Genomic DNA, 22,323 nt, shown 5'->3' with positions numbered 1-22,323 from the left:
CATTATTTCATAAAAAATTTATAGTCTTTTTGTGCACAGCTGTTGATTTATATAAGTGGACTTTATACTGCTAGGAAATGTGATTAATATACCAGAAAAGAAGGTAAAAAGTAGATCAGTGATACAAAACAATGGTTCTTCAACTCAGTACACCTCTCTGCCTCTGATTTGAAGAATACCATTCACTCCTCATATTCTGGAGCACTAAATAACACTGTAACTAGATGCAGAAGAATTACTACATATTATCCACCCTTGATCTTTACACAAAATCCCCATGACATCTATAGAAATTCCACAGCTGTACAAGACAAAATAAGGTCCACGGCAAGCACAGCTTTCAGGATTTGCTCTTCAATAAATATCACAAGCATAGGAGAGACAGAGAATGTTAATACTTTATTTGTTTTGAACGTATAAAGATTATCTCTTGGAAACAATTCTTTTACAGCCATCTTGTGGGGAAAATAATTAATTCAAAACAGTATGTGTACTGTAATTGGTTTTCTACCAAAGACACCACTGTTCAGTATGACATCTTCTAGTGCTCTTTTAAGAAAAAAAAAAAAAAGTCTTGGTCACAAAGTAAACTTTATACAACATTGTCTAAATCACCGCAACATGAAGAAAGTGCTTTTCTGATCTATCATGTGTTAAAATTATTGGTTCTAGATAGTAAAAAATACATATCACTAAGTTAAAAACGTCATTTTTCTGAAGAATGCTTTTAGGCCAGATTCCATTCAAACTCCACAAAACTACAGACCACAAAAAAAGTGCAACAACCTGGAGAAGCTAAGGTTTTCTTCAGAGCTTGCCTGGCCAAATTGAATAATTCAATCTTAGTAAAAGGGGGTAACCCCCACCTCCAAATACAGTAGTAGATTCAGCTCAAAGCTGGAAAGCTTTTTCTTCTTTAACATCCTCAGCACTGCTATTTATTTTACACTTTGGTAATCTTCTGCTGCCTCTGAAGGACTTTACAACAGTTGTTTATGAAGAACTCATTAAACGACAGTTTTCTGTTTGTATACAGTTACCTGAAGTACAGGGTTGGTCAGACATTTCAGAATAGTTGAAAGTCATGATGCAGGCTTCAGTTCTCTAGAGCAATCAAACATCAGCTGCTGACTGATCTACGTGTCTTGTCTACAAAGCAAAGAACTTAAACTTTATCCTAGAGAACAAAAGCTCACATGTAGCCCATTTTTCTTACTTGGTTTTAAATTTTGCCATAATAAAATACTTCACTTACATAGAACAGTAAAATGTATCACATCACATTTATCCACTATGCAATTATCTTCTAGTAATACAAAGGTGAAACAGAGTACCACAGAATGCTTTTACAGAATGCACAATCAAGAGGTGTCACAGAAATATGCACTTTTTGGAACTGTTACAATCAGTGTATAGTTTAGACTAGCAGGCACCTCTATTAATTTTTGGTTTTTTAAATAAATAAAGAAATTTGACAATGAAAGGGTCCTATGGTAACCAAAGACTCTGACAGCGGTAACTAAAGAGAACATACCGGTAGCCAGACATATAACCAGACAATTTTGCTACTGCAAACACGAGTACATAAATTTTTAATGTTACACTTTTACCAAACTTTGGGTGAAGACAGTGTACATGTGTGCTCACAGCTTTCCTTCCGACAGACGACAATGAGATCTGCTTCCTCCACGACTCTTTAAACTTTGGAAAGGAGCCCTGACTCAGGGGCACTTGCCTTAATGAGATTTTGGATTTCTTTGAATTTTGGATGTTCTTTATCAGCTACCAGCTGCAGCAATATAGCTTCACTAGTAGTAACTATAATTCCAGTGCGAGCAAGACGCTGAAAGAGAAAAGAGGAGAAAGAGAGTAGCAGGAGATACTTGCAATAAGTAAGTATACACTTTGTAAAGATGACAGACGGTATTTTTAAAAACATTTCTTATTAACAAAACATTGCCAATTCCATTCCTGTATAACTAAGCAGTATCATTTATAAAGCTAGGATGGAAAGTGAGTGGTTTTAGACTTTACTGAGGAAAAAGCCTGCCCTGGATTACAAATAAGGCTTCCTACTTGGACTGGATTCTTTCCCCATGTCTGACTTGATATGCAGAAAGCCCACCTCTGTTACATAAACAAGCTTTTCCCTTTGCATGGTCCAGAGGATAGCCTTTTCCACCCTCTTACATATCTGAAAGGCTTGAGGAAAAAGAAAATAGCAAGGTCCAACCTAAAGGCATTAAGCAACAGTAACAGTTTCTCTTTCAGGGCTTGTTATGCACTAGTACTTCCATCCTTGAACTACACAGCCTTACTAGTACTAATCACCTCACAGGACAGAACAAAAAGCGCTTCTACAGACCTTATAAATCATACTAGCACAACAGCAGCTCCTTTTAATGAGCATCTCATTACAGTCTCAGTAAATCCTGAGTTAGTTCTTGGGCTACACAAGCCCAAGCATCACTGTGTAGAAAGCAAAACTGAAAGAGGTCTGACAGATCTTTTAAGTGTGCAACTAAACAGAACAATCCTCCGTGTAGCCTAAGCCACAAGACTAACAGCAAAGGTTCTGGACTTCTAAGACTGTGGCTGTTGCCTACATAGCAAAGTTATCTTAAGTAAAGGCTGATCATCCTCTGGGCCCTATCAGCTTCCCAACAATTGTACAGATTCATCGGCAGTAAAACTCTTTATGAAGCCAGCTTTCCCTCCGTCATCCTCTATTCAGCCGCATGCTGCACCAAATCTAATGGGGTCCTTAATAGTCAAAGGAGGGCAAGAAGCAGAAAATACAGATACATATGCCTTCAGAGAGGTTTCAATTTTAATTACTGAAGAAAATAGAAGCTCTTTCTAGGGCAGACGCAGATCACTGTTTAGGTGACCAATTACAAAACTATTGATGGGAGAAGTTCTTAATTTTAGGGAACCAGTAATGAGTATGCAACTACAATCTATATAGTGTAAAATAACTAGGCTAGATTTACCCACCAATGGCTTCTTGTTTGCAGTAACGGCAGTAAGCCTTGCAATATTTTGTTGAGACAAAGCAGATAGCTTTCCCAGCTCTCCTATTCTGTACAATGATGCATTTGTTTAAAACACATACACAGCCAAAAAAAATATTAAAATCACTATGAAATATTATGTCAATGTTTGAGATGTACTCTTCCAGGAACACAAGTTTTTTATTTTAACTAGTATGGATGAGAGAAAATAAAATAAATAAAGACTTTTAAAGAACCTTGTCTTCTGAGAAATGTTGACTGAAAAAAAGACAGTATTTTCTCTTTAGAAACAAAACATACCATAACATGTCAAATAGGCTGGCATTAGTTTATACTCTAGGAGTAGGTATAATTTCTATAGTTATATAGTTTCGCCTCCGTACAATTCTAAACATCCATTGGACTGACTATGTGTCTAATGTCACTGTCCTCGAACAGGCAGGGGTCACCAGCATCGAGGCCATATTGCTGAAATTGCAGCTGTGCTGGGCAGGGCACGTCTCTAGAATGAAGGATCACCGCCTCCCCAAGATCGTGTTTTATGGTGAACTTGCCACCGGTAGCCGCAAGAGAGGTGCCCCAAAGAAGAGATACAAGGACTCCCTGAAACAATACCTTAGCCTTGGCCATATTGACTACCATCAGGGGTCCACCTTGGCCTCCAATCGGGAGACTTGGAGGCACAACCATACATAATGCCGCTGACTCCTTTGAGAGCTCACGAAGAACTAGTCTCGAGGAGAAAAGACAACACAGGAAGAATCGCGCCCCACCTGTTCCACCCAAGGAGACCTTCTGCTGTGCTTTTTGTAGCCAGATTTGCCTATCCCACATTGGCCTTCTTAGTCATCAGCGCGCTTGTAGTAAGCGTGGGTAAATGCCCTTCCCAAATCTTCGTTCACGAAGTCAAGCCATGATGATGATAGTTTTGAGATTAGCAGGAATGAAGAGATGCACGTTCTAAGTATAGTGGATGACTTCCAAGGAAAGGAAAGGTTTTCTTTTTCAGTCTTTAATGTGAATTAAAGCAGTGTGTGTGCTGCATCCACACTGCAGGAACAACTAGGAGAGATGCAAAACAGAAAAGACCCAGCAGGAACAGACTAAACTGGTGCTATCCAAGACAGTGACACAAGGCATCTTTATCAGATAGGGCAGAGATTAAGAACAGCCACAACCCTGGCCAGTTGGGTTGAATTATTTCAATGGAAATTTTGGGGGTTTTCTGGTTTCTGGGGTTGGGTTTTGGTTTTGTTTTGTTTTTTTTTCTTTTTTTTTGATTGCAAGTTTTTGCCAGCTGTCATTTTTAAGTGCACAACAGAAGCAGAGACTAATACTTCAGGGTCACCCAGGCAGACATGAAAGTTTGGCTATCAGTTGAAACTGCACTTCCTAGCACATCTGTTCTGATATATGTTCAGCCCCAGCATCATCTAAACACATTCTATGCGAGGGGAAGCGTGGAGAATTGAAAGGGCAGGTGGAACTAGGTAAGATTTATTTGAGGTTGCTGAGGAAGGTGCTCATTATCACTGCAAGGTTGCTCTTTATCACTCTTGAAAGGTCACTGTGAATAGAGAAGGGCAGTTTCACTGAGATAAGTTAAGTATCACACCCTTTTCCCAGAGAGGTAGGGAGAAAGATCTAGGGACCTTGGATCCAAACCTCACCTCAGCCTACCAGGTATGGAGCAAGGGTGAACAGCACTCAACAAAAACATGATTAGACCTGTCAGCTGTATGGTGTGACTAAAGCAGGATTACCCAATGTTCTGGTATTTTACCAGCTTCTTAAGAAACCTACTGCCATAGCCCATCAGGATTACTGACCTGCCTAGTACATGTGCCGTTTTCTCCTGGTCTCCTGCTCACAAGCATGCTCACCTCTTACCCACTCTAGCCCAGAGCCCCCTGTAGCATTTTTAAGGGTTTACCGCACAAAAGGGATACAATGTTGGCACACACACCCACAGAGTAAAAGGAGAAGATACTGCCATAAAACTGGCTGGGTCATCAACAAGAAACCAGCAACTGTTCCACAACTTGTAATTTAATGCTGACTATTGAGGAACCACAGTAAACCATTTTGTGTTTGGTGAAAAAAAAAATAAAATTAGAAAGACATGCTAAAATGTTGCTTAAAATTGACCAATTTGCCTGGATTACAGCTTTTGCAATCAACTACACTTTTAAGATTATGCATACCTTTCTGACTAGAAAGAAAAAACAGCTGGCTAGTCACTGCTTTAACCTCTATTACACTGAGCCAACTTCTACACTTGCAGACACAATACGATAATCAAATGTACAAATAAATGTACAATAAGGCAAACAGATTTCATTTTTTTATATTTTTTGTCTATTGCTGCTCCTGCAAGACACTGACTTGAGGTGTCCATGATTTCAGTCATTCCTGCACTCTGTGTGTGTCACTATGCTTTATGTGATGGACAACATTAAGCTTCTATTTAATCAGTCATGGGTTTCATCAAATGCTATATGCTGGTGATTTAGCCTTTAATTCTCTCACTCATGAGAAACACAAGGAATCAAAAGTCTCCTCCATTATCTATAAAAAAAAAAAAAAAAAAAAAGAAGAGCATCAAATGCTGTACGTATTAGCTTCAATTTCCAAATAAGTGTTGAGGCCCAAGGCAAAAACTGCAATACTTAATGTATATATCAGGTTCTGATTTCCAACAGTGATGCCTGTAGGCAAGTACACAATCAAAAAATCATTTGCATGAATTTGCTACCACATAGTTGTATGTGCTTTTAAATCTTCTTGTTAACATTTATCTCCGCTTTTCTCAACATTTAGATGAGCTCTTAGAAGGAGGGGGGAAAGTCTGTACCATAATCAGTCTTGAGATTAAGCTTTAATTTGCACTGATGAGGAAGAGCAGAGAAAGGGACAGACATACAAGAAGGAGCTCGAACAGGATCACTTACTATGTTCCATAGCATTTCAAGGAATTTTAAGAGCAGAATACCGTTTGCAATAACAAAACCAAAAGCTCTGCAACACTCCTACTCTGCTGTACAGTTAACACTCTGTGAGAAAATGTCCTAAATTAATGGCTATACAGAGTAACCTAGATTGCACAAAACAACCATATTGGAAATCCAAGTGTCCCAAACTGGGTTCCACATATTTAACCATAATTTTGGATGAAAAATAAGGCAGTAATACTTCTACTTCCTGAAATCACTCTGAGAATCAGAGCATGCACCTCTTTCCCAGTCTACATTTGCCCACTGCTTACTGGCCTTAAAAATTCCTTGTTAGGTTAGCTTCCAATAAGGAGGTAAATTAACATACAGACCCAAGGTGGACAAAGCCTTTATTGAGAAACTTACCTCAAGAGCAAACATTCTGTCCATCATACTTCTTGACGAGGTGGCATCAGCTACAATATGAACTTCCAGACCTCTGCCGACTAATTCCAGTGCTGTTTGCTGGATGCAGACATGAGTCTACAGAGGAGATATCAAATGCAAAAAATCCATAAAAAAAATCATTATTATAAAACATATGCAGCACAATGCCAAAATTAGACTTCAAACATGCATCTTTTTGCCCCTGACATTACTGAAGAACTCAATCTGGGGTTTAAACGCCAAAGAAGCTTGAGATAAGAGCCTGTAAAGTATCACATTTCAAAGTTTATTATGAGATAATATCAAGCCCGTATAACAGTAATAATTTAATCTGTATAGTACATCTGAGCTCTAAGCAATATAAGTTGACTTTTTTTTTTTTTTTTTTTTAATAACAGAAAGCAATGCTAAACGCTACTGTGGGCCAACACACATTACCATAAAACAGTACAAGAATGGCAAGGCACATACTTCTACTCCAAACAGGACAACGCTGCGGACTCCAGGGATCTCTGCTAAAGCTGCTTCAACTTCTGGCAACACCATTGAAAATTTTGTTTTAGGAAGTACAAGTTTAGCTCCTGTTAAATCAATTTCTTGCACAGTGCTGCCAAGACCTTTGGGATACTGTTCTGTTACAATAACTGGAATTCCTAAGAGCCGTGCACCTTGGAGCTGCAAGGGGACAGGGAGGAAAGTATATAAGAAATTAAATTATTAAAGAATGACCACAGCAAAAGCACTGTTATTATCTAAAGCTGAATAACTAGTAAACTGGCTGTGTATAATATAATGAATTTGCACGTGCGATCGAAAGTCACTACAAGAAATAAAGCAAACACCATACCAGTCGTTGGCCCACGCTGATGATATCACCAAAGTACTTGATGGCAGGCCGGAATCGCTCTTGCATATCACAGCAGAAAAACACAGTGCTTGAAGGTGTCAAGTTGCCCAAAGTTGTCATCTGAAAAACAAAATAAAGATAATGCTTTCCATGGGAGTGAAGAGCCTTTCAGAAAAGCAACAGAATAAGAAAAGTCTGCAAGACCTCTGCCAGATAACAGATTTATGTTACTTTAAGTCAAAATAGAAGGAAGGTTTTTCAAGCATATTATAGTTTTTGTATGTTTTCAAATTCAAATGAACAGCTGATACTGAGCAGTATGGTACAGACATCTATAGGAAATCAAAATTTAATTAGGTGGGAGACACAAGTTAATGTAAATGTACATGGAAACTTCTGAACTCTGAATGGAAGAGCATACTGCCTAAAGCACTGTAAAAATAATTTTATTTTTTTTTTTAAAAAAAGGTACCAACAACAAAATGACACTCCTCAAATTCATTTTTAAATCCACAACTCTTGGAACTGACATAAAATCAGGATAAATTAAAGTTAAAAGAATTCAGACTTCTACTTGCTTTGAATACCATGTGTTCATGTATTTTCAGCATATTCATTATGTAGTCAGTTTATTTTGTCTATAACATCTTTTAGTGCAAGCCTGATGGAAGTCCAATGGCAGAGAAACTTGTCAGTAGTATGACCAAAAAAATAAATAAATAGTCAAATATTGCATTCTCTTCCATCTTGAACAATGCTTTGTATTTGTGTAAAATTACTTGTACTACTTGCTGAAGCGAAGGATAAGGCTTCAGTTGGAGGCTACAAGGAAAGAAAGCAACCACATACTATCATTTAGTTGTAACGGAACTCAAGAGAACTTATATCCATTCAGAAGCTTCTTAGCAAGCTGATAAATTGAACAAACTGCTTCTGGGAAGTAGCCATTAACTATAAACACTCAATTTTCTGCAAGCCAGCGCTGTGAGGTTTTCAACTAAAAATTACAAAAACTGTACAATAGTGTATTTTGGAAGAGCAAGGATGTATCTGGTTTACATGGCAAGGTTTTGGTAGTAAGGAAGGACTGCAGGGGTGGGTATTGTGAGAAGATGCTAAAAACTGCCACATGCTGGACAAAGCAAATACCAGCCAGGTTCAAGAAGGACTCACCACTGGCCAAGGCCAAGCCCATAAGCAATGCTGGTGGCACCTCCATGATAATGTACTTAAGAAAGGGGAAAAGTACTCAACACTGCAGCAGCAGCAGCTAGGAGACAGGAGTGAGAATATATGAAACAACTCTGCAGACACCATTGTCAATGTGAAAGTAGAGGAAGGAAGTGCTCCAGCCACCAGAACAGAGATTCCCCTCTCCTCTTGGACATCTCCACACAGATCCTCCACATCCATCACAGGGCATGGGGATGTGCCCACAGGAGGCTGCAGACCTGTGGCCCCAATGAAGAGTACCTCAGGCAGATCTTCTGGCAGGACTTGTGATCCCATGGGGATTCACGTGGGAGCAGTCTGTTCCTGAAGGACTGCATCCATGGAAAGGACCCATGCTGGAGCAGCCTGCTCCTGAAGGACTGCATCCATGGATGGGACCCACGCTGAAGCAGTCTATTCCTGAAGTATTGCACCCCGTCGAAGGGACCCACACGTAAGTTTGTGAAGGACTACCTCTCATGGTAGATGCCACACTGGAGCAGGAGAGGAGTGTGAGCAGGAATGACAGAGAGTGTTAAGAACTGACTGCAACCCCATTCCTCATCCCTTTGTGCTGCTTGCAGGGACAAGGTAGAAAAGCCAGAAGTGGAGCTGAGCCTGGGAAGAAGGGAGGGGTAGGTGGAAGGTGTTTTATTTCCCATTTTCCTATTCTATTATTGGTTGGTTAATTAATTAACCCAAGTTGAGTCTGTTTTGCCTATAACAGTAACTGGTAAGTGATCTCCCTGTCCCTATCTTGACCCACAAGCTTATTGTCATATTTTCTCCCCCTCTCCTGTTGGGGAAGGAGGGGAGTGATAAAGCAGCTTAGTAGACACCTGGTAGTTAGCCAAGGTCAGCTCACCACAAGGGAATGTGGAATCCTTAAATATTAGTCCCAAGTCTTTCATCGCTTCACTACATGTGTGCCAAGTAAAACAATCTTGATCTCAATTTCCAAGACTAAAAAACTATACTAATGGCCTGTTCAAACTGTTGTGAAAGTTACTTGCACACTATAAATTGTAAATTCCCACACCTCTCACATTTGGTACACTACTACTGCTGAAACAAAAAACGCTCTTAACCGCAGTGGGCAAAAACACAATGCTGTTAGTACAAGCAATTACGAAGGCAACTGCAGTAAGGACTGTAAAGCAGGTAGTCTAACACTGGACCCACTGGTGCCACAGGAAAACAGAAGAGCATGACAACAGATATCAGGGGAAATCTTTGTCAATACAAAGCCACAGCTGCACTAAAATAGGCTACCACAAGTGGCAGGATCTCCATCCTCAGACATTTTCAGCATTCAGCAAAATGACAACTGATTTGATGAAGAACTGGCTTTGCATAGGAGTTAGAGAAGGCAGTCTCAAGATAGCTCTCCCAAACAACACTTCTGTGATTCTATACCATGTAGTAAATAAGGTCTGGGATCAAGAATGCTTGAAAACAAAATACTGAATAACTGCCTTGTACTTGAACATCATCCATCTATGTGTTTGAACAATGCAAAAGCCAGTTGGTGGGAAGTATTAACATGTAATTCAACATCACAGTGAGCATTCAGTGACCCATTCTAACTCTAGCACTTAATACCATCAGTCAATCATGACATTTAACTTTCCTACAGCTCAGAAGCAAAAATAGAGTAATTGGAATAGACGATATTTGTAAGCATGCCTCCTACTCAGAAAACGTGTCGTCTTAGCCTTTGTATAACAGGCAAAGACCATTACTTCCTTTTAGAAATCATTTCACCACTTTTTTTTTCTTAGAAATCATTTTGAACTACTGTAGACCATCACTATAATCTATGTAGAATTAGTTTACTGCCTTAGTGCACATCTACTTGTGTCAAGGCACTACCATCCTTAGCAATGGAACAAGAAGGAATATAGACCAGAAAGCCTTCAAGAAGCTGCACAGTCTGCCTCTACAGAAGGATCAACCAAACACTAATATTCTTCACAGATACCTTCCTGATCTCACCCATACGCAATACACAACACACAGAGCTCTTATACAATCCACCCTACAGCTCTGCTACCTTTACCCTGAAGTGTTTTCTTACCCACACAGTACAGATGTATGTATCATATATATATATATACACACACACACACACATACGCCATTTTGTTGCCACTTAGAAGCATTATTTCCAGTTCTGTCCATGCTGGATTTGAAATGCAAAAGCATCACCATTCTCTTTCATGTGCATAACCGTGCATAAACACTTATTACCATATCTCAAGACTCAAGATCCAGTCTCCCTTTAGTCCTTCCCCTTCCTTATTTTAAAACAAATCAGTATTTTGAGCCTTCCCTCCTACAACTCATTTTCATTGTCCTTCCAGTTTTGCTTTAAAAATAGCAGGCTACAGCAAGGCACCCAATACTTGGGTATTGAGTGTATTTCTCTGCAGTATTTCTCTGCTCGTAACATTTCTCAGCACTAGCAGACTCAGGTCAGCTCCCAGCCCCTGCAGGCCCTGTTCAATTTGTACTTTCCAGTATGCTATTTGCTCTTTTCATAATTGATGATACTTCGACTCTGATCCTCAAAATCATCCTGTGAACTCTCCCTCATCTTTTATTTGCATAGTTGATTATGTCTACCTTAGCACAAGAAGTGCTTCTACCTTTGTTGCTTCCATTTTGAACAGCATCTTATTTCACGTTTTTCTCCAACTTGTCATGAAAAGCCTGAATTCTGCTCTCCCAGATGCTTGAAGCTCCTCCCAGTTCAGCACCTTCTGCAAAAACAGTATTTGCCCTAAGTTTGGGCAATGAAATAGGTGGTGGAATATTAACAGACAGTGGATTTGGAACAGATCTTAGAGCCAAATTCAGTATTATTCTCATTTGACAGTGAAGTACAGAGATAAAATTACTGCCTTTCTAGCCAGGGAGCATCCTCAACACAGACTTCCACTGAATCTATAATCCCATGTGTTTATGTCAAAACATCACAGGGAGCTGGAACAAAAGGTTTATATCCGCTTTCCTCTATTGTCAAGTTGGCTTCACATGATTTAATTTATGCCTTCAGTTTAATATAACCAGCCCTCTAAAATGAAGTTGAGTCAACTATAAAAAAAATTCTGACAAAAATCTAACACCAATAATACCTATGTTGAATTTCGTATTTGTTTCTGATTAACTTGCAGTCTGAATCAAAACATGCCATGCAACTTGTGGCAGAATACAAAGAAATCAGAAGAAATAGATGGCAAAACTAAAAAAAAAAAAAAAAAAAATAATAAGTCATCACTTGCTGGTGTTACTTAGAAAGGCAGATGTGTAAAGGATGAGAGTGCTGCAGAACGCAGTTTGAAATGAAGTTTCATAAACAGTAGGTAATGCAGGCCATAAATAAATTCACAGAAGTATCTGCTATGTATAAAGGAAAGTTTCCTTTCACTGGTTCTTCAATGTACCACATAAATCCTACCACTCACTTGCTCTCAAAGCCATCTACCTCTTTCCCAGCTTCACTGTGCCAGGAATACGGGGCACCTTCACCTCACATATCCCTTGACAGTGAAAACCATGGCTGCCTGCACAGCTCCAGCACTGCACCGTACCAGTGAGCTGGGGTGGGGGCAAAACTACACCCAGACAGCAAACCCGAATGGCATGCCAGCACCCATTTACCTTCACCCCGAGAGGCAGGCTGGGCAATGCTGGTGAGCCACTGCAGCTACCTGTGGGTCAACTATGTATTTCCTAAACAAAAGCAAATCCACCCCACATGTAACATCTATTCAGCCATGATACCATTAAACAACCTAAATTTAAAAGACAAACACACAAAATCTAAAAAAAAAACCCCAAAACAAACAGAAAACAAAACAAACAAACAAAAACAACAAAACAACAACAACAAAAAAACACCAAAACCACAAAAAAAACAACAACAAAACACCAACACCAAATCACTGGAAGTTCACACACACAGCAATTTTTTCCATTTGTTTAGCTTCACCTCTCTCAGTCACCAGGACTTTCTCCCCTCCAGCCAAAAGTTATCCACAGCACAACCAGAATAGGTATGTCAGACAGACATGTAACCTGACGCAGCTCTTCCACCCAGATAGAGAAGTAATCTCTAGGACATTGTCTGGACCAGGATTTTAAAGATAGCTGTCACAATCTACATTCAGCTTTAAATCCTACTCTAGAAAAGGCCTAGGTGGGAAAGGACAGGTGTTTCTTCACATTTATTGCATCTCTGCTGATTATTCTTAATCATACAAATGTGACTGTGATGAAGTACTGTAATTATAGAATCAGCTTTACAAAAATATTCACATACACTGGCTCTTTATCAGCAATTTCTCTGTGCAAACTTCAGGAAGCATTCAACATACAAAATGCAATTTTTTTTTCAGTATCTGTAATGAGCAAGTAAATGGAAGGAGAGAAATAATCCTAGGTGACATCACTAGTCACATCATAAATTTCTTGCCAAGGTTACCCACAAAAAAAGGCAGAGAGGAGGACCTTGCAGTCTTGGTACTTTAAGGATGGCAACAACAAAAAGCAACTGACTACCAATTGCTGCTGCTTCTTTATTTCTAAAAGGAAATCTGTAAGATTCAGTTTGACTTTGTTTCTTATCTTTCAAAGGGAAAAAAAACCTGAAGAAATTCAGTTTAATGTATCTGAAGGGAAAAATAGGTTACAAGTATTTCAACTTAGGAGCACAAACATTTATTCTGTGCTAAGCTGAAGCACACTCTTTTGTATGCAATTCATCATTTTAAAAGGGCAGATTTAGTTAAGCACATGATGTTAACATAATTAAGAGAGCGCAAAATTCTTCATCAAAATCCAAAATTATCAGAATGCTATCTACAGAGGGAAGATACACAGACCAGGAGTCTGGATGTGAAGAAACCTCTCCGAACAGTCTACCTTTGCGGAGAAGGAAAAAAAAGCAAACACCTCCCTTGACCAACTCATATCCTGCAATTTATGCTTCTGCTTTTCCTGGTCTTCAGAAAACGGACTTAGGCTCCTGAGTTAATGTTATTTCTGTTTCCAAAACATCTTAATATAGCAATATTAGATATGTGTAAAAAGACTGTAAATCTGTATACAAGTACTTCTATTTTATTTGCCTTCTCTTTCAGCAACAATTTAGTGTCACTCTGCAAGCAGCTTTCTGCAAGAAACATATGCCTGAAACATCAACATGTCTTTTTAAAAAAAACAACCTGAACTACAAATGCTTTTTCCAATTATATTAATAGTAACTTCACCCTTTTAGCTCTAACGTCTTAAGGTTACAAGTTTGTAAATGCAGGGCACAAATACTGCCTAAGTCACCTTGAAGTTATGAAAGCAACTGTGAAAAAGGCTCTCTCGGGCATATATTCAAATGCTGCCTGACCTCCTCTATTACATGGCTGAAAGGAGCATAGCTGTCCTGACTTTTGACACTGAAGTGTTTTTTCTTAATGCTTCCCTCCTCCAAACAAAGCTACAACAGTTATGGCAAAACATAATAGTTTTAGTAGCACAATTTACTTGCATTTATAGTTAGAAGAGGTTACAGTAGTCTTGAATTCCCCTGCCCTGACTGTATTACTCTGTTAAAATTTCCATCCCAGAAAAGCAGATGGCCCCCTTTTTGCTAGTACTCAGGTTGCAAGTAGGAAGAGGCCGAAGGGGAAGTCCTCCTCACTGCAAGCCTGTGGTTGAAGAGTTTCAAGGGCATCAGCCAAGCTGAACGTCAGTGTTTACTACATCCCACCACCCTAACACTGGATGGCCATTGAAACTTCAGCTGTTTTGCACCATGACAGTTAAACCAAACAAATGTACGTGTATGAGCACAGTACAAAGGCACAAGTATGACTGGAGAGAAAATGCCCTGTACAGACTGAGCTTTGAATTGAGCTGCATGGAGTGGCTTGGCTTTCCAAGGGCAGTATAGGGGGATTTCCTGTGAAATTACTGGCCTCCTCAACTGCAGGGACAGGAAATTGAAACAGCCCCATCAAACACCATTTAATGCTGACATTTCTTTAGCTACTGCAAACAAAAAGCATCCTTCTGTAACAGGTCTGCACAGGAATCAAAACAGGAGGATATCGTTCCAGAGCTCAGGGCACTAGTGCCCTAGGAGTTAAAATGCCATCCCTAGCTAAACGCATACTTGTATTTTATAAAGCACGCACATAAAACTACTGAAATTACGGTCTAGGGATACGGATTCTACTATCTGTGAATCTTAGTTTTAAACTAAATACATCTTTCTAAATATGAAAGTCTAATTATATCAGCAAGCAAAGGTTGTCCCCTTAGAAAGACATGTTAAAAAGCGTGTTTCGACTGACTATGACACATGCAGATGACAAACCTGTGTTAACTGTAGATAAAACATCGAGGCGGGGGGAGGACAGAGAAGGCACATGAGAATGGCAAGTGCATGAATCAAGGTACAGAAAGTGAGTATAACCTTCCCATCAGTAAATCCTGAAGGTCTTAAAAAGCGCAGCTATGACTGCATCAGACCAAATGTTCCCCAAACGAGTGATCTCTGAGCACCTGCCGGTGGCTTAAGGCAAGCTCACTGACATCATTGTGATGTCTCCAGCTCATTCTCAGCTGCTGAAGCACATCAAGGAAGCAACTAAAATAATATACAAGTACCAACCTTTTCATATCAACAGTTGCTATTGTTTAGAATGTTAACAGTATTGGCAAAAGGAGATAATCTATTAAGCAATTCATGCATTAAGTACTGGTTCATCTTGAATCCCTGTAGTCAGTTTAAGCTGCATAGTGCATCTGCACCCTGGGAATGACAAATCCTTCTATGTCTCAACAGTGACCTTTTACACACAGATCCACGTCCTGCTACGAATGCTCGGGTTGCATTTACAATTTTAGTGCACAAGCCATCTGCGAGAGTCTTTACAGAGCACTGGTCTGCACACACAAAATTCTGACCTGCACCATTGTTATACACACTTTGTTTTTAAAATCCTTGCTGGAATTAAGCAAGGTATGCCCCCATAACAATTCTCACTGCAGGTTGGAGGGATTGCCCTTTCCAGTCTCTGGCTGGGCCCCCATCCATTCTGCTTCCAAAACACAAAGCAGAAAGGTTTCAAACTGAGTATTATGAATGACGAATGATGACATTAATAACAAATGACAAGTTATTAAACTAGTTTGGTGTTCTCAGCCACTCTTCCCATACACAGGACTAAGGAAAGAACAAAACACTCCTATGGCATCCTTGATGTACAGTTTAAGCAAACAGGACACCCTGCAAGTTTACAGGTTCAAGACACTACAATTGATCAAGATCTACAAACAGCATGAATTAAACCGTTTTTGAAAACATAAAGAGAATGCCAGCTATGTTTCAATTTTTATGACATCACTTTTTCAACTTAGTAATGTTGGCTCAACAAACTAAGACTTCTTAATTATAAATTGAGAAGAATGTTCTACATTAAAACAGTAAGTACGTGGATTTTCTTTTTATTATTTTTTTAAGTTGACTTCCTTGATGCTGGAGGAAGGAAAAGATATTTTTCTTCCAGTGCAACTACTACAGCACAACTGGCACAAATCTTCAGTGTGCATGAAGATATCATAGCATGAAACACACATACTGTATCTGCCTGGCAGTCTGGTTTCCTGGTTTATGGCCGGAAAACTATCAAGTTATGGACCTGTAAAACATAAAAGAATTCTCTGGGGCAAGAAACTATAGAGAAATCCTAGCCACTAAGGCGCAAGACCGAGCCCTAGCAGAGCCCTCTTCACCGGCACCCGCCAAGCTTCCACCTAGTCAGCATTACCTCCGGTTAAAACCAGCAGCACCAGGCGCCTGTTTTAAAGGAGTATTCGTTAACTTCTGCCACTAAGCTACTTTCCCATTCATGCGGGTCGCGTAAGTTCTCACTCGCTGAAGGCAAAGCCCGGCTACCACATGCGTGCTGTGCGGAGTGCACCTGCCTTCCCCCCGTAGTAAAACTAAAGTTTCCGAGCACAAATAAGCCAGCGCGGCTTGTGGGGCTGTGTCCGCGGCTCCAGCGCGCTTCGGGTGGGCTCCCCCGGCTGCCGCCGCCCCGCTCGGTCCCCGGAAGACAGGGTGGGGGCCGGGCAGCCGCAGCCTGCGGCGGGACGGGGCCACTCCTCACACCTGTGGCGGCCGGTCTCACCTGTATCTGCAGCGGCACCAGGCGCACCTTGCAGCGCTCGTTGACCAGGAAGCCCTTGGGCAGGTCTACGTACTGGCTCCACTCCTCGGCGAATAGCTGCACCACGAACTTGCGGTGCATGTCTATCTGGTCCCCGTAGAGGCTGAGGAACTTCTGGATCAGCAGCTCATAGCCGGCGCCGTGCGGCACGGTAGAGGGCCGCGCGAAGACGGAGAAGCAGAAGAGAACGGGCACTGAGCCGCCGGCCGCCGCCGAGCAGCCCCCACCAGCCGGAGGACCGACTGGCTCCGCCGCCGCCGCCATCTTCAGGGGCAGCCGCACTCAGCTCCGCCAACTCGCTGCGGCCCGCTCCGCCGCTCCTCCTCCCGCCGCCTCCTCCTCCCGGCCGCGCGGGCGGTGCCGGCGGCCCCCAATCCCGGCTGCAGCTGCTCCTGCTCCTCCTCCTCCTCGCCATGGGGCCTGGAGCGGCCCCGCAAGTCCTCGGGTCTGGGGTCGCCTCTGGGGCGCCCCAGTCGGGCGGGCACCCTCTCTCCCGACGCCGCTGCTCTTCCGTGGACGGTGGGTGCCCACCTCTCAGGCGGGCGGCGGGAGGCGCAGAGCCCGGTCACGCTGCGGGCCCAGCCCGGGTCCTGCAGAGGAGCGCAGGAGGCGGTGGGCTCTGTCTTCTCCCGCCGGGGACGGCCCCCTCATGGGCTCGGCGCGGCCGGCGGGCTGGGGCGCGCCCAAACGCCGCAGGGCTGAGCGACTGGGGTGGGGGGGGCTGGGAGCCTTGGTGCCCCGTCGGGAGGGCGCGGCGGCGGGCTGGCTGGCAGGCAGGGTGGGCAGTGGGGACGGGTGCGGCCGCGCACCGCGGGAGCTGGGGAGGAACCTGTTGATGCAGCTTGAGAGGTGCCCGGTTTCTTTCAAGCGTGAGCTAGTCCGACCTTAGATCTAGATAGGGAACAGCTGCTCGCTCTACCGGTACCGAAACCGGTTGTTGAGTTTAACACGAGGCTTTTCTCGGGAGTGTCAGTGTGTGAACTGATGCACGCCGAGGCTCCGAACCTGCAATTGCACCCATAGATCAGCAGAACTGAGCAGGATGCCGTGCATCCACACATTTCATTCTTCCCAGCTTCGTGTACTCTACGGTATTTCCAGAGTCATTAACCTGCTTTTGTTCATTTTTTCCTTTTTTTTTTTTTTTTTTTTTCCTGTTGTGCTGCAGTGTGCTTGTCAGGAAGGATCCGACTATTGTGTTACACCTGTAGAAAGGAAATCCTCTTAACACCAGTGTTTTGGATGTTTTCATGCGCTATCCAATGCAGCAACACCACCACCAAGGTTAATGGTGTCTGCCTGGCTCAGTATCCTCAAAGTTGTTCTTGTGCTTTACTGATGTCAGAAATACGGAGCTGTCACATTAAATGGCAATGACGTTTCCATTAGATTTACAACACCCCCCCCCCCCCCCGAAAATGCATTGTTGGTGCAAACTGATTTAAAAATTGCAAGTGCAAGGTACCTTTCACAATTCCGTATTTTCACACTCATTACCTACTAGGCACTGAAGCATCCTGAAATGTGTGGTTTTTACGCTACCGAAGAAGCAAATGTGCAGTGGCTTCTGCCCGTTACAGGGAAAACATTCAAGTTTCACTGTGTCTAGGTAGAAATTGCTCAGTAAGTTTTTAAAAAGATTCCATCACAAGTCTAAAATACACATTGATTCTGCTATTACTGCCAATGGATTCACAGAGAATTTGCACCTTCATTCCAGAGGAGGTAGTGACATCTGATTGTATTCAGCCTAAATGAACACATCTCTGTGATTAAAAAATGCTTTTAAAAGAGTAAATACGCAGTAAGGTCTGTCCATCTGGGGTCTGCTTAAACATTTGGGCCTGTCACATGTGTGACAATATTTAGCTGGGAAAACAGCAATTTTCACCTCTAGAAACACATACATGGGAGCATTCGGTGAAATTTATACAGTTATGTTCCACCTGCCAGCTAAAATATATCGACAAGACAGGGTTCAGGGCTTCCTTTCATTCTTTGTCCATGCTTACTGTTCTGCTGATTTAATTTATGAATACAGCCAGTTATTAATGCTGTTACAATACAGGCGTATGGGGTGAACAATTTTATGGCTCCCTCGTTAGCTGGCTTGAATCAGTTCCAGTTTCGAGAGAAAAGGTGACAAATTGAATACTTGGTGAAGTCTATTTAGTTTCTGTGACTTAAATTGGTTTCTAGTTCTTAATTTGTACTTTCTTTTAATTGACTGCTGTTCCAAAATTCAATGTATTTTTAAAATGTAGCATGGATAGGGGTTTGCTGATTAATGGTGTTTTAAATGAGCTTTCTTTTTTTCATTATAGCATTATATTGCATTATAGCAAGATTTTTTTTTTAACTAATACAGTTAGCAAAATACACTGTAGCAAATTCTTACCTTTCTACAGTTCCTGTATACCATGGATATATTTGAATACAAATTACTCAGTATGCAGAATACATAACTGATATTTTGGTAAATTGACCAGATTCAAGCTTATTTAAATAACTGAAAATTTTGGTAACAGGGTAACCAAACATTTGGTAACATTTAAGCTACTGGGATTCATCCAAAATCTGGACGAGCAGGGGCTTTTCTACTGCAGGTGACCATTGACCCTGTCTGTCTCAGATCAAGGAACAGGAAGGGAGAGGGACACATTCAGAGTGGGGGCTGCTCCTCCCTCTCTCCCTGTCCAAGGTCTTGCAGGCAGGAGCAATGAAACACCAGATCTCTGTGTGTGCGCATAGGAAGGTAAAGCACACATAGGAAGGTAAAGCCCAATAGCTGCTTTCTATGCAACCCATCTATCCTTGCCAAGTGATACCTAACCTTGGGTTTTACCTGCATCTTAACTCCACTTGTATCATAGTATACCACTTTGGATCTTTCTGCATTTTGAATTCTCTCTCTTCACCCAGCCATTGCACAATCATTCTTTTATTTTTTATTTTTTTCACCCCACAATCAGTCTTTTCATATGTAGTTGAGTTTTAACTCTGAAAGCATTTAGGTCATTTTGAGTGGCTTCCTGTGCTTGGTTGCTGCTGTCCCATAGAGAAAGACACTTCTCATGGAAGTAGATCTCAAACTATGAATTTTTCTACCCCAGACTCTGGTAATCTTAAATTTTCGAAGTATCATCCCTGAGACACATACTCAGGAAGGGACTCTTTCCAAGCATCACCAACTGGGTGCAAGTTAAATTCACTGACTTTTCATGTGCCTTCTAATCATACAGATCCTGTGGCAGGTTTTAATTAAGTTGCAGAGGTCTGGCGCCATCACAAACACGAGGCTCTAGCACACATAGAAAATCCAACATAGCAACGTAAATACACTGCCTTTCTGAACGATTTCATTGATTTTCTATTATATCAGTGTTACTCTGTTCCCCTGGATATTTCAGAATGATTTTCATCTCATGTCCAAATCACTGCTTTTATTTCCTATGATGGTATGTCACAGATAGCATTGGTAAAGCAATAGCATTGCCACAAAAACCTTTGTTAGATTTTTCATCTTGTCCTGAAAACCTGTATTAAGCTACCTTGTTGTGGCAATGTAATTACATTATCATGCAGCTCACCACAGATAGCTTAGATCTGCAGTCCTAACTTTGTAGGCCCATCTGATCTCTCTGTTGACTTCAATATATCTGACTAGATCTGCATTGTATTTTAAAACTACCCTTGACACTGGGCTTACAGCCAGATTTGCTTGCTATCTATACTAAATGCCTGAGATAGTGTCCCTTGCACTGGCTCTGTAGCAATTCTGCTGATACTGCTGGGGTACGTACTGCAGGTAACATACTTTGCACTACAGAGTTGTGCCAACTGCAGTGTGGATTGCCTCAGTGCTCCATACTTGGCACAGCCACTTCTGTTTGTCTCATCTGCAGGAGCATTTTCTTAACACTGCACAAAATCCTTTCTAAGAGTTATCTACATTTCTGCTGCAGTTCCCTACAATGGCAGTCTGTGTGTGAAGTGGTGGAGTCTTTGGCATTATGGATGTCAAACTGACCCTGAGATCAGACAACCCAAACATTGCTCATATGTGAGCTAATTAGCTCACAACTCTGTTGATGCTGTGTGTTCAAATGACAGACAAGTGTTTGCAGCAGTATGGATGGAAGTAGCTGTGACTGGCAAAGAGCTCCTGGAATTTCCTGGGAGAAAAAAACACTTGGTTGGATTTGCTTCCTTGCAAGATTTAGAATTAAGTTAATAGTGATAATGTTTTTAGCTTTACCTCTAGGGTCATCTGCCCGTGTCACCCCTTTTATCAAGAATTATCAGACTATTTTATTTCTTTTAAGACTGCCCATTACAAAAAGAAACCTCTGCCCAACATCTAATTTTGAAGCTTAACAGGTGTTTCAAAGCTAAAACCTCTGTTGATTCAATACCTTGTCTCTCGGGCTGTATTTTGATATCGTAAATTCCTTTCAGGTATAACAATGGGAAGAGGATAGTAAAATGTGACAATGGTAACCATATTGATGGTAACCATATGGATAAAATATATGGATATGTAAGATAAAATAATAGAAAAAGGATCTTACTGAATAATTATATGATTGTTTGTGATATGTGCAAATAAAATACCTTATATATTTTTTTTCAGGTTTAGTACTCCTCACATTTCTACCAATACGAATAATTACATCCTTCTTCAATACTGCATTAAATACGGTATGGCAATTCTGTTAAAGCACATTCTCAGTGATTATCTTTTAACTTTGTCTGAATCGCAAAGTACAACAGACAGCGTTGCCAACATTTTGCAATTAGATCTTCAAGATCAGGTATTGCTGCTATATCCTGTTCAGGAATACTTTAATTACACAGAATTACTTGGAATTACAGCAGTTGTTGATCCAAAGTCTTGGTTAAGTTTCCTTTTGAAACAGGTTTTTTACCTTTTTTTTTTTTTAATGTTGATGTAAATGTACAAATATATGCTTTGCCAGTCAGACAGAATCTCACCAAATAGAAGAGGGCTTTTTTCACCCCCTGGCTTCAAGCTGGCTAATGACCATGGTAGAAACGTTAAGGCATACCTGGTAGAATCCATTTTGTTGACTGAAGGTTGATGAACCTGAAAGCATTTCCTTACTGATATAATTGATCCGCATCTCTTGCAGTCGCTCTTCCATCACCCTTATATGCTTTAGGTTTTGTGAGTTAAGGTTTCTGTTTAATTTTTCCTTTGAATCAGCAATGTTTAATCACGTATGATACCAGTTGCCATAGTTAAGATAGTTTTGAGTGTTGTCTGTACTATGCCTTTTGCTTGACCCACAGTTTATGTTTGGTTTTGATCCAAAAGTGGTTTGCACATTTTTTAATCAAATAAGCTACTCTTGAAAGAATTCTCAGTTCAAATCCTTTGTTTTCTGTAGTTTCTCTCCAATTCAGCAGAACTCTATTAGTTCCTGTAACCCTGTTGTGTATTCAGAAGTCACTGCATGTGGTTTTGGGTTTTGTTTGTTTGTTTATAAGACAAATGTTTTATGAGCAGTTGCATTTGGGAGATCTGTAGTTTCCATAGTTGCAGCAAACCTTTTGTGATCGTACTTGGAAAAGTTCGTACACTAACCACCAGGCAATATCTTTCCATGTAGTCAC

At 41.1% G+C, this 22,323-nt stretch overlaps 1 protein-coding gene across 2 annotated transcripts; it reads right to left on the bottom strand.

Annotated features, from left to right (window-relative positions):
- Positions 1–387: 387 nt before the first annotated feature.
- ISOC1 (isochorismatase domain containing 1) lies at positions 388–17,035 on the bottom strand. 2 transcript variants are annotated; one of them, XM_061378628.1, is made up of 5 exons: positions 16,648–17,031; positions 7,242–7,361; positions 6,866–7,069; positions 6,374–6,490; positions 388–1,843 (listed from the first exon to the last, which is right to left on the bottom strand). In XM_061378628.1, exons 1-5 carry the CDS (start codon positions 16,948–16,950, stop codon positions 1,697–1,699), a joined length of 891 nt encoding a protein of 296 aa, XP_061234612.1. In that variant the 5' UTR covers positions 16,951–17,031; the 3' UTR covers positions 388–1,696. The 2 variants fall into 2 exon arrangements, with proteins under 2 accessions (XP_061234612.1, XP_061234532.1); XM_061378548.1 differs by lacking the exon at positions 388–1,843 and adding an exon at positions 1,908–2,233 and having other exon boundaries at positions 16,648–17,035.
- Between the last annotated feature and the right edge of the window lie 5,288 nt (positions 17,036–22,323).

Source organism: Neopsephotus bourkii, unplaced genomic scaffold (assembly GCF_033783945.1).
Source record: "Neopsephotus bourkii isolate Nb327-2 ecotype Australia unplaced genomic scaffold, CSIRO-AGI_Nbou_v1 NB_30, whole genome shotgun sequence".
Classification (NCBI taxonomy): Eukaryota; Metazoa; Chordata; class Aves; order Psittaciformes; family Psittacidae; genus Neopsephotus; species Neopsephotus bourkii.
This window is presented reverse-complemented; position numbering and strand designations above follow the sequence as displayed.